The following is a 13466-nucleotide window of genomic DNA, read 5'->3' on the forward strand; positions in this document are numbered from 1 at the left end:
TCATGTTAGATAAACATAGCATGTGACCATACTTAAACAGAAGTTTGTTAAAACAAACTTTTGTTTAAGCATGGTAAGCTTCTGCTACATATTACCACGTAACCTGCATCTCTCTTCTCCCATTGGCTGAATAAATATCATTAGAGGGAAAATTATTTTAATGTAATGAATTTTACACTAAAACTGACAAGAACAATCTGCAAAATATCTATTTTTATACGTTCTAATAATATCAAGAATACCGTTTTTTTTTTATTAACAAAAACTTTTAAAAATTACTTTGTATGGATATACTTTTTATTATATTTAATAAACAGTATCTAATAAATACAGTGCAGTAATAAACAAAGTCCAAACGATGATTTAAAAAAAAAAAAAAAAAAAAAAAAAAAAAAAGGATTTTATTATTCAAGATATCTGTTCTCCCTCAGATTTTATTTTAAATTATTTATATACAAACAATTAAAATTAAACTATCCCTTCCCTATCTCTTCCATCATGCAGTATGATTGATGACTTTTGAGGTTATGATGAACGTCGTGGCGAGATCCAATATTCCTTACATTTCGAGGGTACAGCTCTAAAACGGTGTTCGCAGGCCGGCCGCTAGTTAGTACACCGGACCAAACCTATTGGTAACTCTCTAGGAGGCTTCCGGTTCAGCTAGTGTATAATCTTGCTACCTCTACTCTGCCAGACAGTGACTGGAGGGTTTTTACAATCTATGAAATTTATTTTTAAAAAATTGCACATATTTTGCTATGAGGATATCAAACATAAATGGATAGCATCAACATACCACATAGATGGTACAACATATAAACTTGCATTAACATTTTTTTTTTTTTTTTTAACTGTGTGTATAAAACAGCTTATGTTAAAGTTTTACCTTGAATCTTTAGTATATGGTACTCCTTTTGATCGGTCCTGTCAAGGCATGGCATGAAGCAGTGATCAGCAAACCAACTTCTACCAAATATACATTACAGAAATATGCACTACTTATTTGCATGTTGGGTGGCAACAAAGCAGTGATTACATATTCCAATGCAAATAAGTGCAATTTTCTTATTTGCACAGGAATGTGTTCGGTAGGTGGCTAATTATCACTCAATTGCATTAGAATGTGTTTGATAGGCTATCAGTTATTTCTCTTTTCAGTGCTGATGTATTAAGGAATTAACGAAAAGCAAAGTGGTAATTTCCATTTCTGTTAGAGTAAAGGAAGCAGCCACTGAACCCTCTGCAGACCGTGACTGCAAGATTTTTCTATGGTTTGGAAATGAATGGATGTAGGAGTATGATTGAGTGGTGTATGAGTATAGGTTTGATATCCTCATGGTGTAGGTGCCCCATGTGTGAAATTATGAGAAAAGTAATCAAGTGAAAGGATGGATACAAGTGGAAGCACAGAGTGAAAGGGTAAAGCAGAGGTTCCCAACCTTTCTTGGTTCACGGCACCCCTAGGCCAAAAGAAATACCTAACACAGTGGTTTTCGACCTTTTAATATATACCTATATATAAAAATTTTATTCTTTATATAGAAGTACTAAATAAAGATCAATTATAGTTCACCACAAAATTAAAAAGATATGGTAAAATGGATATTGTACCATACCCTTTATATTGTACCCTTTTTATAATGAAACATATATAAATTTCAAAATAATAATAACTTGAAGTAACTTAAACCCAAATTACACGGCACCCCGGTTGAAAACCACTGGGGTAAAGGCTTACATTGTGAAAAAGTTTGTAAAAAAGGGGTCATGGTTCTCAGAAAGCAAGTCACAAATGATTGATGTGTTTCTTTTGACCTATTATTGGGTTCAAAAGATGCCATGTGAGTTTTTGATGCACAGGTAATACTCATTGTGAAAAGGTCTGTGCAAAAGGAGTGATGGTTCTCAGAAAGAAAGTTACAAATGCCTGATGTGTTTTTTTTGACCTATTACTGGGTGAAGATACCGTGCGAGTTTTTGATGCATGAGTTGGGTGCTACTTCCACAACTGGAACTGACTGGAGAAGCTTTTGTCAGGAATGTGTGTGTGTGTGTGTGTGTGTGTGTGTGTGTGTGTGTGTGTGTGTGTGTGTGTGTGTAGTAGTTAAAATCAACAATAAGTTTGGAAAGAGGAAGTACAATAAGGGTAGCTGTGTGAATGGGAGATCAGTGTGTTCAGGGAGGATCCATATGGCATTTTTTCAAGGTCACTGAAAACAGGAGTAAAGATGTTGTTCTAGACATTATTAAGACTTTTGTTTTGCGTGGTACTACTGTAGTATCAAATTGCTGTAAAGTCCAGGGGATGAAGGTTTTTGGCATAGCTCTGTGAACCACTTGCTTCATTTCAGTGATCCAGAAACAGGCAGCAACCCGAACACTATTGAGGGTTCATGGTGTGCTATTAAGAACAGGTACCAAGCCAGATTACAAAAAATTAGTTTGGCTCTTATCTCGCCAAATATGTGTGTAGGAGTCACACACACATACACACAGTATTGATGTGACAAAAACAATTTTTCATGGCGGTGAATGCCATTTTTGAATGGATAGGCTGTGACTAGCTGCCATAAGTGTGATGCACAGGCCAGCGAAATCAGGTTAATGTGTTAATTCCATTTGTAACTTAGGGTCAGGTTATGCCATTCAGGAGGGTTCATGACTAATTTCCATTTCCGAGGCTGCCAAGGATACTTAGTTTTCTTAAATGAGTTAGGGTGCATTAGATCAGGTTATGTTATGCACTATTCAGGGATTCCAACAAGCTTCCATTTCCAAGAATGTCGAAGATTTACCCCCTGTCTTTTCAGGTAAATCTTTGCCACCCTTGAAAGTGAAATGTAATCAAAAATGAAAAAGACTTTGGGGTAACTGTGCAGTCAGATATGAAGTTTTCTGAGAAGTGCAAACAGGCTGCAAGAGTAGCTCTTGGGGTCTTGTCAATGATATTCAGGAATTTTGCTAGCAGGAATAAGGAGAGTGATTATTCCCTTGTATAAGGCAATGGTCAGACCACACCTTGAGTACTGCATACAGGTCTGGAGGCCTCATTTTAGGAAAGATGAAGGGCTGCTAGGAGTAGGGAGGACAAGATTGGTGAGTGGAACAAAGGGTTTCTCTTATCAAGAAAGGCTTAAGTTCTGCAAATTGCAGTGGCTGGAGACCAGGCACCTGCGAGGTGATCTGACTGAGGTGTATTAAGGCCTTGAATGGTTTGAGCATACTCAATGCTGATGTGATTCTTCCTCTTGCTCAGATTACACACCTGAGGAGGCATAAATTCAAATTGAGGAACGGCAGTTGTGAAATAGATGTGAAGAAATTTGCCTTCAGCCAACGGGTAGTCGATTGCCGGAAGAAGCTTCCATCTGTTGTTGTTGTGGAAGTTGATAGCTTAAATAAATTCAAGGCAGAATTAAACAAACTTTTGGAGTGAATGGGTGGGTGAAATGGGAAGTTATTTTTTGACCGATGCTGTATAAGCTTGCTTTCTTTCTTTTTTTCTTTTTTTTTTTTTTATGAGAAGCCCAAACACGAGAGGTATTAGAACCCATAGTACTTAGTACCGTGCTTGGGTTGGAGGTTGAGAAGACGAAAGAAGATATTTGTTGATATTGGACATGAACTTCTGTAGATTGTAATTTTCAGGAAATATATGAAGGAAGGTTGTTCCAGAAAACGGCAGTTGAATGAATAAATGAGGAAGATGAAAAGTTGGTTCTGTGGGTTTGAAGTTGGACAGTAAATGGATGTTGGCTGGTGGCAGCATGTGTTCAGACTGTTTTGAAAGAGAGAGCAGGAATTATAGAAGCCAATTCAGAAGAACAGTGCCCATGGAAGTATCTGTAGAAGAGACATGCAGCAGAAACAGTGCGTCTATGAGAAAGCGAGTGGAGAGACTCTGTTAGAGATGAATCATTAATTAACCTAACTGCCCTCTTCTGAATGGAATCAAGAAGCCTGAGAGAGGTTTTGGGGGCACCACCCCAGATGTGGGAACAATATTCCATGGCAGGGCGGATTTGCGATTTATACAGTGTGAGCAGCTGTTTGGAAGAAAAGTAACGTCGAGAGCGAAAGAGAAAACCAAGTTTTTTAGATGCAGAGGAAGCAATATTTGTAATGTGCTTGTGCCAAGAGAGATTAGAAGTCAGGGTAATCCCCAAAAGAGATATATCATTTTGCCTAGAAATCGGAGTGTCACTAAAGATAAGCATAGGAGCAGAAGAATCTTTTTTGCGAGATATAAGACAAGATTGAGTTTTAGATGGGTTGAAATCAACTAAGTTGTCTTTGCCCCACTGGAGAATTACCTGAAGATCGGCATTTAAGGAATTGGCAGCAGATTTTTGAGAACTTGAAGCTGATTGAGCTGGACAAGGTTTCTCAAAATGGAAAGTTGAATGCAATGTGCTATCATCGGCAAAACTATGGATAGGATTTCCAGTCAATGGAAGAAGGTCATTGATATACAAGAGGAAAAGAGTGGGGGAAAGAACTGAACCTTGGGGGACCCCGGCATTAGTGGAGAAGTTAGAAGACAGAGAGCCATCTACCATCACCCTCAGTGAGGCGATCAGAGAGAAAACTGGATAACCAATTACTAAAAACAGTTGGAAAACCATAAGATGGAAGCTTGTTTAGAAGACCTTTATGCCAAACACGATCAAAAGCCTTTGAGATGTCAAGAGCAACTACTTGTGTTTCACCGAACCTTTCCATTGAATTAGCCCATAAATGGGTAACATAAGCCAGAATATCACCAGTGGATTGACACTGACGGAATCCATACTGGCGATCGTTGACCAGATGGAAGGTTTCTAGGTAGTTTAAGAGTTGGCGGTTAATTGATTTCTCCATTACTTTAGAAAGAGTAGAAGTAATTGCAATGGGACGATAATTGGATGGGAGGGATTTGTCACCCTTTTTAGGAACTGGCTGGAAATGAGCAAATTTCCAAGCAGAAGGAAAAACACCTTTGGAATAAGAAAGTGAAAAAAGGCGGCAAAGGATAGGAGTAAGTTCAGGAGCACAGGTTTTGAGAACAAGTGGAGAAATACCATCAGGACCTGGAGCTTTCTTAGCATCAAAATTCATCAAAATCCTTCTGATATCCTTTTGACGGAAGACCACAGGAGGCATTGAATGGAGCGTGTTAGGAATGGTGGGAGGTGTTTTACCAAGATCATTAATACATGAGCTGGAAGAAAAATGGGATGCTAGCAGGTCAGCTTTATCCTTGGCTGAAGTGACAACAGAACCATCTGGTTTGGACAGAGGTGGGAGCAGAGATGGGCAAAGTTGCGGCCAATAGCTTTGGCAAGAGACCAGAATGCTCGGCTACCATTAGGGCAAGAAGCAAGTTTTCTACTCTTAGCCTGTTCAAACTCTAGTTTGGACTGATTAATAACTGCTTTACAATTGTTGCGAGCTTTGGTGTAGGCAGAAAATGAAACTGAAGAATTAGCAAGAAGGCAATTATGATATGCAACATTCTTCTGTTGGACAGCCTTAGCACATTTATTGCAAGAATAAATGTGCTTAGCAAGAATAATTTCACTGACACGATCTGAGCAAACGTTGACATCAGAAGTTTTGAAACAGTAATCAGACCAAGGAAAAGAAGAAAAGAAGTCTCGCAGGTCATCCCATTTTGCATTCTTGTAATGCCAAACAATACGAGGTTGGGAATAGCCATGAGATAAAGGTTCCATTGGAGAAGAGACAATCACCAAATTGTGATCTGAAGTGCCTAAAGGACCTCTCACTTCAACCTTGTACTTAGAAGGGTTGTTTGTGAGAAAAAGATCAAGTGTATTGGCTGTATGATTAGGATTGTCTGGTATTCTTGTAGGTAAATGAACAATCTGTGCTAGGTCATTAGTAATTGCAAAAGCCTCAGCATCTCGACCTGCTGGGTCGGTGTGACTAGAAAACGGAAGCCAGCTGGAGTTGTGAACGTTAAAATCACCAAGGAAAATTACCTCACTGTTAGGAAAGTTGGACTGGAGAAAGTCAAGTTGCAAAGAGAGCAAGTCAAAGAGCTCCAAGTGATTAGTGGAGTTGGGAGAATGGTAGAGACAACAGATGAATTTTACACAATGAGGTAGAGAGATTTTAAGCCAAAGGAGATCAAAGAGAGGAGATTCCAAATTGCTAAGTCTCTGACAGGGAATATCAGAACGGACATATGCACAAGTACCACCTTTGAGGTGAAAGGAATCATACAGCAAATAATTTGGACATCTGAGATGAGCAGTAGTTGAATCAACTGATAACTGAGATTCAGTCAGAAAAAGTACATGGGGTTTGGAAGACTGCAAGTGGAAATGGACATCGTTGAGATTGGAATTGAGACCACGTATATTTGGGAAATGAATTAGGAAGTCCTTGGGAGGTTTAGATCTTTTAGCAGATAAGCTTGCGCTATTATTTTGACAATTCATGGTGTATTCAATAGTAAGAAAAAGTGGGTGGGACATGCTGTATGAAATTTTTGGATATGGCGTACATGTGATAAGAATATACCCAGATCCTTGACATAACGTGGCCTCAACAATGCCCTCGACAATGCTCCCCGCATACACACTACTCGGACTCCCTCCAGTCACTATCTGGCAGAGTAGAGGTAGCAAGATTATACACTAGCTGATCCAGAAGCCTCCTAGAGAGTTACCAATAGCTTTGGTCCGGTGTACTATCTAGCGGCCGGCCTGCGAACACCGTTTTAGAGCTGTACCCTCGAAATGTAAAGAATATTGGATCTCGCCACGACATTCATCATAACCTCAAAAATCATCACTCATACTGCATGATGGAAGAGATAGGGAAGGGTTGGCCGGAACTTAGCTCTTGAGACTAAACATGGGTTCCACCACTTCAAACCTCCAATAAGCAAAGTGGTGGTATTTCACCGGTTGATAAAAGTCATCTACCACCTAGTACTGCCTGGTAACATAGAGGGGCGGCGTTCCTCCATGTGGTGTGGGCGCCACACCTCGACCCCTGCTTACGTTGGTTCACACCTGGGTGGTCACCCACCATGTACTTGTGCATGAAGGTTATACCCAGGATTACTAACAGTCCCACCATCGTGAAGGTGTAAGCAGAGGATTTGGCTGTCATAGCCGTCCGGACTTCGCTGAAATTGGGTCCACTTGACTTGAGTGTCACCCGAATATCAGTGCCATCAGCGTTTTAGACTCCCAGGTAGCAAGAACAGCTTGTCTGGCATATCTGAGAGAATGTCTGAGACAACCTCAAGGACCATATCTTGCATCATATGCCTTTACTGATGCTAATGCTAATTATAAGTTCTAATTAATGCTAAATTTAAATTTAAGTAAAAAAAATTGCTTTTAATCATTATTGTTTTATAAATCGAGAGAGAGAGAGAGAGAGAGGGGGGGGGGGTATCATCCCTGGATAGTAATGCGTGCATTTCATTATAAATGAAAAACTGCAAAATAAAGCTTGCCTCTTTTTTATTTTTATTATTTTTTTATGGATGACTGAACAGTTACAGCAAACTATTCTCAGGTGTTTATCACGGGCCATATTCTTTAATGAAATTAAGATAAACAAATCACTGAAATTTTTAAAAATTCTGATTTTAATGCAGTTTTACTACTTTTTTCAAAAAGAAAAAAAGTGGAGGAAAAACAGTGTTTTTACAGAAATACAGAGCTCTATGGTACCTACTCTAGTATGATGGTGAGATGGAGGAGGGGTCAAAGGAAGACAAAAAGATTGATTCTTCTTCATTAAATCTGGAAAGTTGGCAGCTATGAATTACATATAAATTATATTTCAAATATGATTTTATAATTAAGAGTGATGATAAGTAATATGAAAATTCCTATTTTTATGGAACATGTCATCTCTATTTTACCTCAGATGAATCAGGTCCAGATGAGAGTTCCTGGATTTCTTTTACTGGAATTGGCCTTTGCTGCTCTTCTTTAACATCTTCTATGCATATCTTTTTAGTCAATGTTTCTTTAATAATTGCTGGTAACTTTTTTCTTCGTTTCCCTTTCCTAAAAAGAAAAGAAAAATTGAATTTATACCATTTAATAGTATAATTGTCAATGTTTGTCATTCCTTGGGAAGGGGGGGATGGATTTTCTTTTCATTCTATGAAGCTTACCTCAAATAAGAGATACCACCATAATCATAATTGTGGATTAATAAAAAGTTTGTATTCTTAATCACAAATAACGAAATACAGACAATTTCCAACATAGACATCACCCAACTTTATATAAGATTGAAAATTAATTTTAAAAAAATCTATGCCAAAAAATAAAGAATTATTTTTGAAAACATAGGAGGGTTGGGGCTGTTGTACAGTAGGAATCACAGTCAATTATTTTTTTTTAGTGAGAAGTGTTTCTGTTCTTGTTTATATCTGTGGAATTTACTGTGATGCATTTCACATCTCATACTAATGCAGATTTTACCTTTATAATCACAGCTAAAAAACAACATAAAATTAAGCTTGAAGAGAAGTAGCGAACCCATAACTTCTCTTGCATGTGCTCTGGGTTTCTCTACATCTATGTTGATACCATAGCAAAAAATCACTACAGAATTAAAGAACAAGTGAAAAGTATCTATAAAGATCACTGCTATTACTATGGAACATTCTGGTATATGAATTGCAGATTGTGTGAATTGAGGATTAAAATCAACAATGTACATTGCTTACAGTCAAGAAAAAGCTAAAATGTCTTTGAAGAAACTTGAATGCAAAGAGGATGAAAGAGTGGGAAGTTTTGTTATGAACACTAAAAGTGAGTGGTGAGGCTTCTGGTGTTAATACAGTGGAAGCAGAGAAACTATCAAAAGTAGTGGCTCAAGCAATTTTTGCTGCTTTTCTTTAAGCTCTTCATCAAAGATTTTTCATAATCTGCCTCAGCATGTCTAAACCCTGAATAAGGTTACAGATTAAAGTTATACTTAGTTTGCAATCAAGTTATTCAGGTTATTATTAACTCTTTGGGGTACAGCATTATGTCTGATGTTTTCCCATTCTGGTGCAGCATGAAAAAAAAAAAAGAAAAAAGAATACCGAATATGAACTCTTTAAACATTATTTATTTTTGAGTTTACATGAGTTATTATAATAAAAGTGATTGATAAAACATTAAAAAATATTTCAGACATTTTAAATATTTGTTATTTATATGATTTTAATGTAAGTGTATAACAATAAGTGTATTGATGTCTAGTGGCACCAGGGGTTCCCCCACACCTCTGCATTGCTTTCATTTTAAGTGTGCCAGCTCACTGGGAAGGCCAGAGATTTAAAACTGTGTGGATTTTGTATATGTGTAGTGTTGTGTATCGTTGTTCATCTGGCCGCTGGACCCCCTACTGAGGCCCAACGTTACCCACACTTGGCCTCGTGGAGGCAGACCAGGTACACAGTAGTTTGAAATTTTACTCTGGCAGGCCCTCCCACCTAGTTTCATGAGATTTCAGTGACCAGGGCCTAAAAAAAAAAACTCATAAGGGTGAGCACTGGAATTAGAAAAGCCAATTGAGGTTTATGCAGTTTAATTTGGACGAAATTAAGTTTTTGTAGTTTGTAAAGGTTATATTCTGGCGTATTAGGCAGAGTAGGGGTGAGACTAAAGGCTGGGGGAAAAGACAGAAAGCGACGTAGCCCAGTGGTCAGGAGCGAGAGTGCATAGCACGCGTTCCTTGAGTGCACCGGGGTTCAAGCCCGTGACTACTAAATACGATAAATATTTGTATTGACGATTTATTGTAAACTCTACTGACTTGGTTGTCGTGCCGGAGTATAAACAGAAAATTTATTTATTTATTTAAGTATGGGGACGATAGAGAAGGTGACCCCAGGATGTTCAGTGAGGCAGGCCCATACTCCACCAAGAGAAGAATAAGGGTTGGCAGGGGGAGGAGAGGAGACAAGACTGTCTCCGTGCCAGGGGAAAGGGAATAAAGGTACCAGGCAAGGGGACCCCAATACAGATCGCCATCGGGCACTGGCAGTAGAGAGCATGTGAAGAGTCCAAGCGATCTGAACCGGATCGCTTGGACTCTTCACGTGGGTGATCATGTTCAATGTAGGAGTCAAATCCAGTCGTAAGGTCATATGGCAAGTTTCGCCCTATGGTTGGACACGTAACCTATTCAGGTCACCCAGTGTGCATGTTATGAGGATGCTGCCTCGGGTCCTGGTGATATCATTTTCTTAGTTCGTATGTTGGCCATTTGGTTTACTACCATCCAGCTAGTGGTCCAGTGCGAATAATTTGTATCCAGTTCATGTCAAGTCCTGTGTCAGTTTCTCTGGTTGTCAGTTTCCTTGTGAACAAGGCTAAATGATGGTCATTAGCATTAGTAGAGGCATTTGATGCAAAAAAGCAAGCTTATGCAGCATCAGCCAAAAAAAAAAAAAAAATAATAAAATAAAATAAATAAATAAAAAATAACCACTTCCACTTCACCCCTCTGTTCGTTCGAAATACCTGTACAGCTGAGCCTTAAACTTATTTAGGCTATCAACTTCCACGACAAGGGATGGAAGTCTATTCCACCAACCAACCACCCGCTGGCTAAAGGCAAATTTCCTCACGTCTATCCTACATCCGTCTTTTCTCAATTTGAATTTATGCCCTCTCAGGTGATTATTCTGAGCAAGAGGAAGAATCCCATCAGCATTGAGCATGCTCAAACCATTCAAGGCTTTATACACCTCTATCAGATCACCTCGCCGGTGCCTAGTCTCCAGACACTGTAATTTGCAAAACTTAAGCCTTTCTTCGTAAGAGCACCCCCTTTGTTCCATTCACTAATCTTGTTGCCCTTCTCTGTACTCGTTCCAGCATCTCTACATCCTTCTTGAAATGAGGCCTCCAGACCTGTATACAGTACTCTAGGTGTGGTCTGACCATTGCCTTATACAAGGGAATAATCACCTCCCTATCCCTGCTAGAAAAATTCCTGTATATCATTGATAAGACACCATGAGCTACTCTTGCAGCCCGTCTGCACTGCTCAGAAAACTTCATATCTGCCTGCACAACCACCCCCAGGTCCCTTTCATTCTCTACCACTGTCAGTGTAGTACCACAGAGTTGATACGTTGCTCTGGGGTTGCTGTTTCCCATATGTAGTACTTTACATTTGTCAATGTTAAACTTCATTTGCCAACTCTCAGCCCATCTGCTCAACCTTTCCAGATCCTGTTGCAGTAGCATAGTGTCAGTAGTGTCCTTGACAACCTTGCCAACCTTCGTATCGTCTGCAAACTTGGACATTAAGCTTGATATACCATCATCGATATTTTATAAATACAGAAAACAATAACGGACCCAACAATGAACCCTGAGGAACTCCACTAATAACATTAGTCCACGTTGAGCAGTGTCCATTGATTACCACTCTCTGTCTTCTGCCACTCAATCATCCCCTTATCCATAGCAGCAATTTGCCTCCAATGTCACACTGCTCCAATTTGTGCAGCAGTCTTCCATGTGCAACAGTATCAAAAGCCTTTCTAAGATCCAAATATATAATATCAAAGTTATTCCCTGCATCCAGTTCTTTTGTGACTACATCATAGTATCCAATCAAATTGGTCAGGCAAGACTTCCCCTTAACAAAACCATGCTGTGTCCGAGCTATAACTGAAGTCTTGTCTAGATGATCCTGCAGTGCTTCTTTAACCAGTGCCTCCATTAATTTTCCAGGAACAGAAGTTAAACTAACAGGTCTATAATTACTTGTGTCGCCCTTTGATCCTCCTTTGTGAATTGGGGTCACATTTGCACATCTCCAGTCCATGGGTTCTTCCCCTGAGTCCCAGGAAGCTCTCATAATTATGGCTAAGGGTTTGCTTACTTCCTTTACTGCCTCCTTTAATATAACTGGATAGATCCCATCCACCCCAGGTGCCTTTCTTGTATTTATCTTCAACAATTTCTCCTCCACTTTACTCTCAGTTATTACAAGATTCTCTAGCTTACTGCCAGATTTGAATACACCTCTGGCATTCCCCTCGCTGAATAACTCCTCATGTGTGAATGTCGATGCAAAATATTCATTCAGTTTGTTAGCTACCTGAGCAAGAGTTGGTTGGCTGAGTTGGTCCTTGAGGTTGTCACAGACATTCTCTCAGATATGCCAGACAAGCTGTTCTTGCTACCTGGGAGTCTAAAACGCTGATGGAACTGATATTCGGGTGACACTCAAGACAAAGTGGACCCAATTTCGGCGAAGTCCGGACGGTCTATGACAGCCAAATCCTCTGCTTACACCTTCACGATGGTGGGACTGTTAGTAATCCTGGGTATAACCTTCATGCACAAGTACATGGTGGGTGACCACCCAGGTGTGAACCAACGTAAGCAGGGGTCGAGGTGTGGCGCCCACACCACATGGAGGAACGCCGCCCCTCTATGTTACCAGGCAGTACTAGGTGGTAGATGACTCTCATCAACCGGTGAAATACCACCACTTTGCTTATTGGAGGCTTGAAGTGGTGGAACCCATGTTTAGTCTCTAGAGCTAAGTTCCGGCCAACCCTTCCCTATCTCTTCCATCATGCAGTATGATTGATGATTTTTGAGGTTATGATGAATGTCGTGGCGAGATCCAATATTCCTTACATTTCGAGGGTACAGCTCTAAAACGGTGTTCGCAGGCCGGCCGCTAGTTAGTACACCGGACTGAACCTATTGGTAACTCTCTAGGAAGCTTCCGGATCAGCTAGTGTATAATCTTGCTACCTCTACTCTGCCAGATAGTGACTGGAGGGAGTCCGAGTAGTGCGTATGCGGGGAGCATTGTCGAGGCCACGTTATGTCAAGGATCTGGGTATATTCTTACCACATGTACGCCATATGCAAAAATTTCATTACTTCATACAGCATGTCCCACCCACTTTTTCTTACTATTGAATACACCATGAATTGTCAAAATAATAGAGCAAGCTTATCTGCGAAAAGATCTAAACCTCCCAAGGACTTCCTAATTCATTTCACAAATATACGTGGTCTCAATTCTAATCTCAACGATGTCCATTTCCACTTGCAGTCTTCCAAACCCCATGTACTTTTTCTGACTGAATCTCAGTTATCAGTTGATTCAACTACTGCTCATCTCAGATGTCCAAATTATTTGCTGTATGATTCCTTTCGCCTCAAAGGTGGTACTTGTGCATATGTCCGTTCTGATATTCCCTGTCAGAGACTTGACAATTTGGAATCTCCTCTCTTTGATCTTCTCTGGCTTAAAATCTCTCTGTCTCATTGTGTAAAATTCATCTGTTGTCTCTACCCTTCTCCCAACTCCACCAATCACTTGGAGCTCTTTGACTTGCTCTCTTTGCAACTTGACTTTCTCCAGTCCAACTTTCCTAACAGTGAGGTAATTTTCCTTGGTGATTTTAACGTTCACAACTCCAGCTGGCTTCCGTTTTCTAGTCACAC

General features: G+C 39.7%; 1 protein-coding gene across 4 annotated transcripts in view; it reads right to left on the bottom strand.

Moving 5' to 3' along the window:
- Positions 1-13466, bottom strand: part of msl-3 (male-specific lethal 3) — a 229436-nt gene that overhangs the window by 135362 nt on the left and 80608 nt on the right. For all 4 annotated transcript variants that reach the window (XM_090382007.1, XM_090382005.1, XM_090382004.1 and 1 more), the window contains one exon: positions 7895-8042. In XM_090382007.1, coding sequence (XP_090238133.1) covers positions 7895-8042 — 148 coding nt within the window. The remainder of the gene's footprint in view (positions 1-7894; positions 8043-13466) is intronic.

This window comes from Mastigoproctus giganteus, chromosome 9 (genome assembly GCF_048544385.1).
Source record: "Mastigoproctus giganteus isolate SK-2022 chromosome 9, ASM4854438v1, whole genome shotgun sequence".
NCBI classification, from domain to species: domain Eukaryota; kingdom Metazoa; phylum Arthropoda; class Arachnida; order Uropygi; family Thelyphonidae; genus Mastigoproctus; species Mastigoproctus giganteus.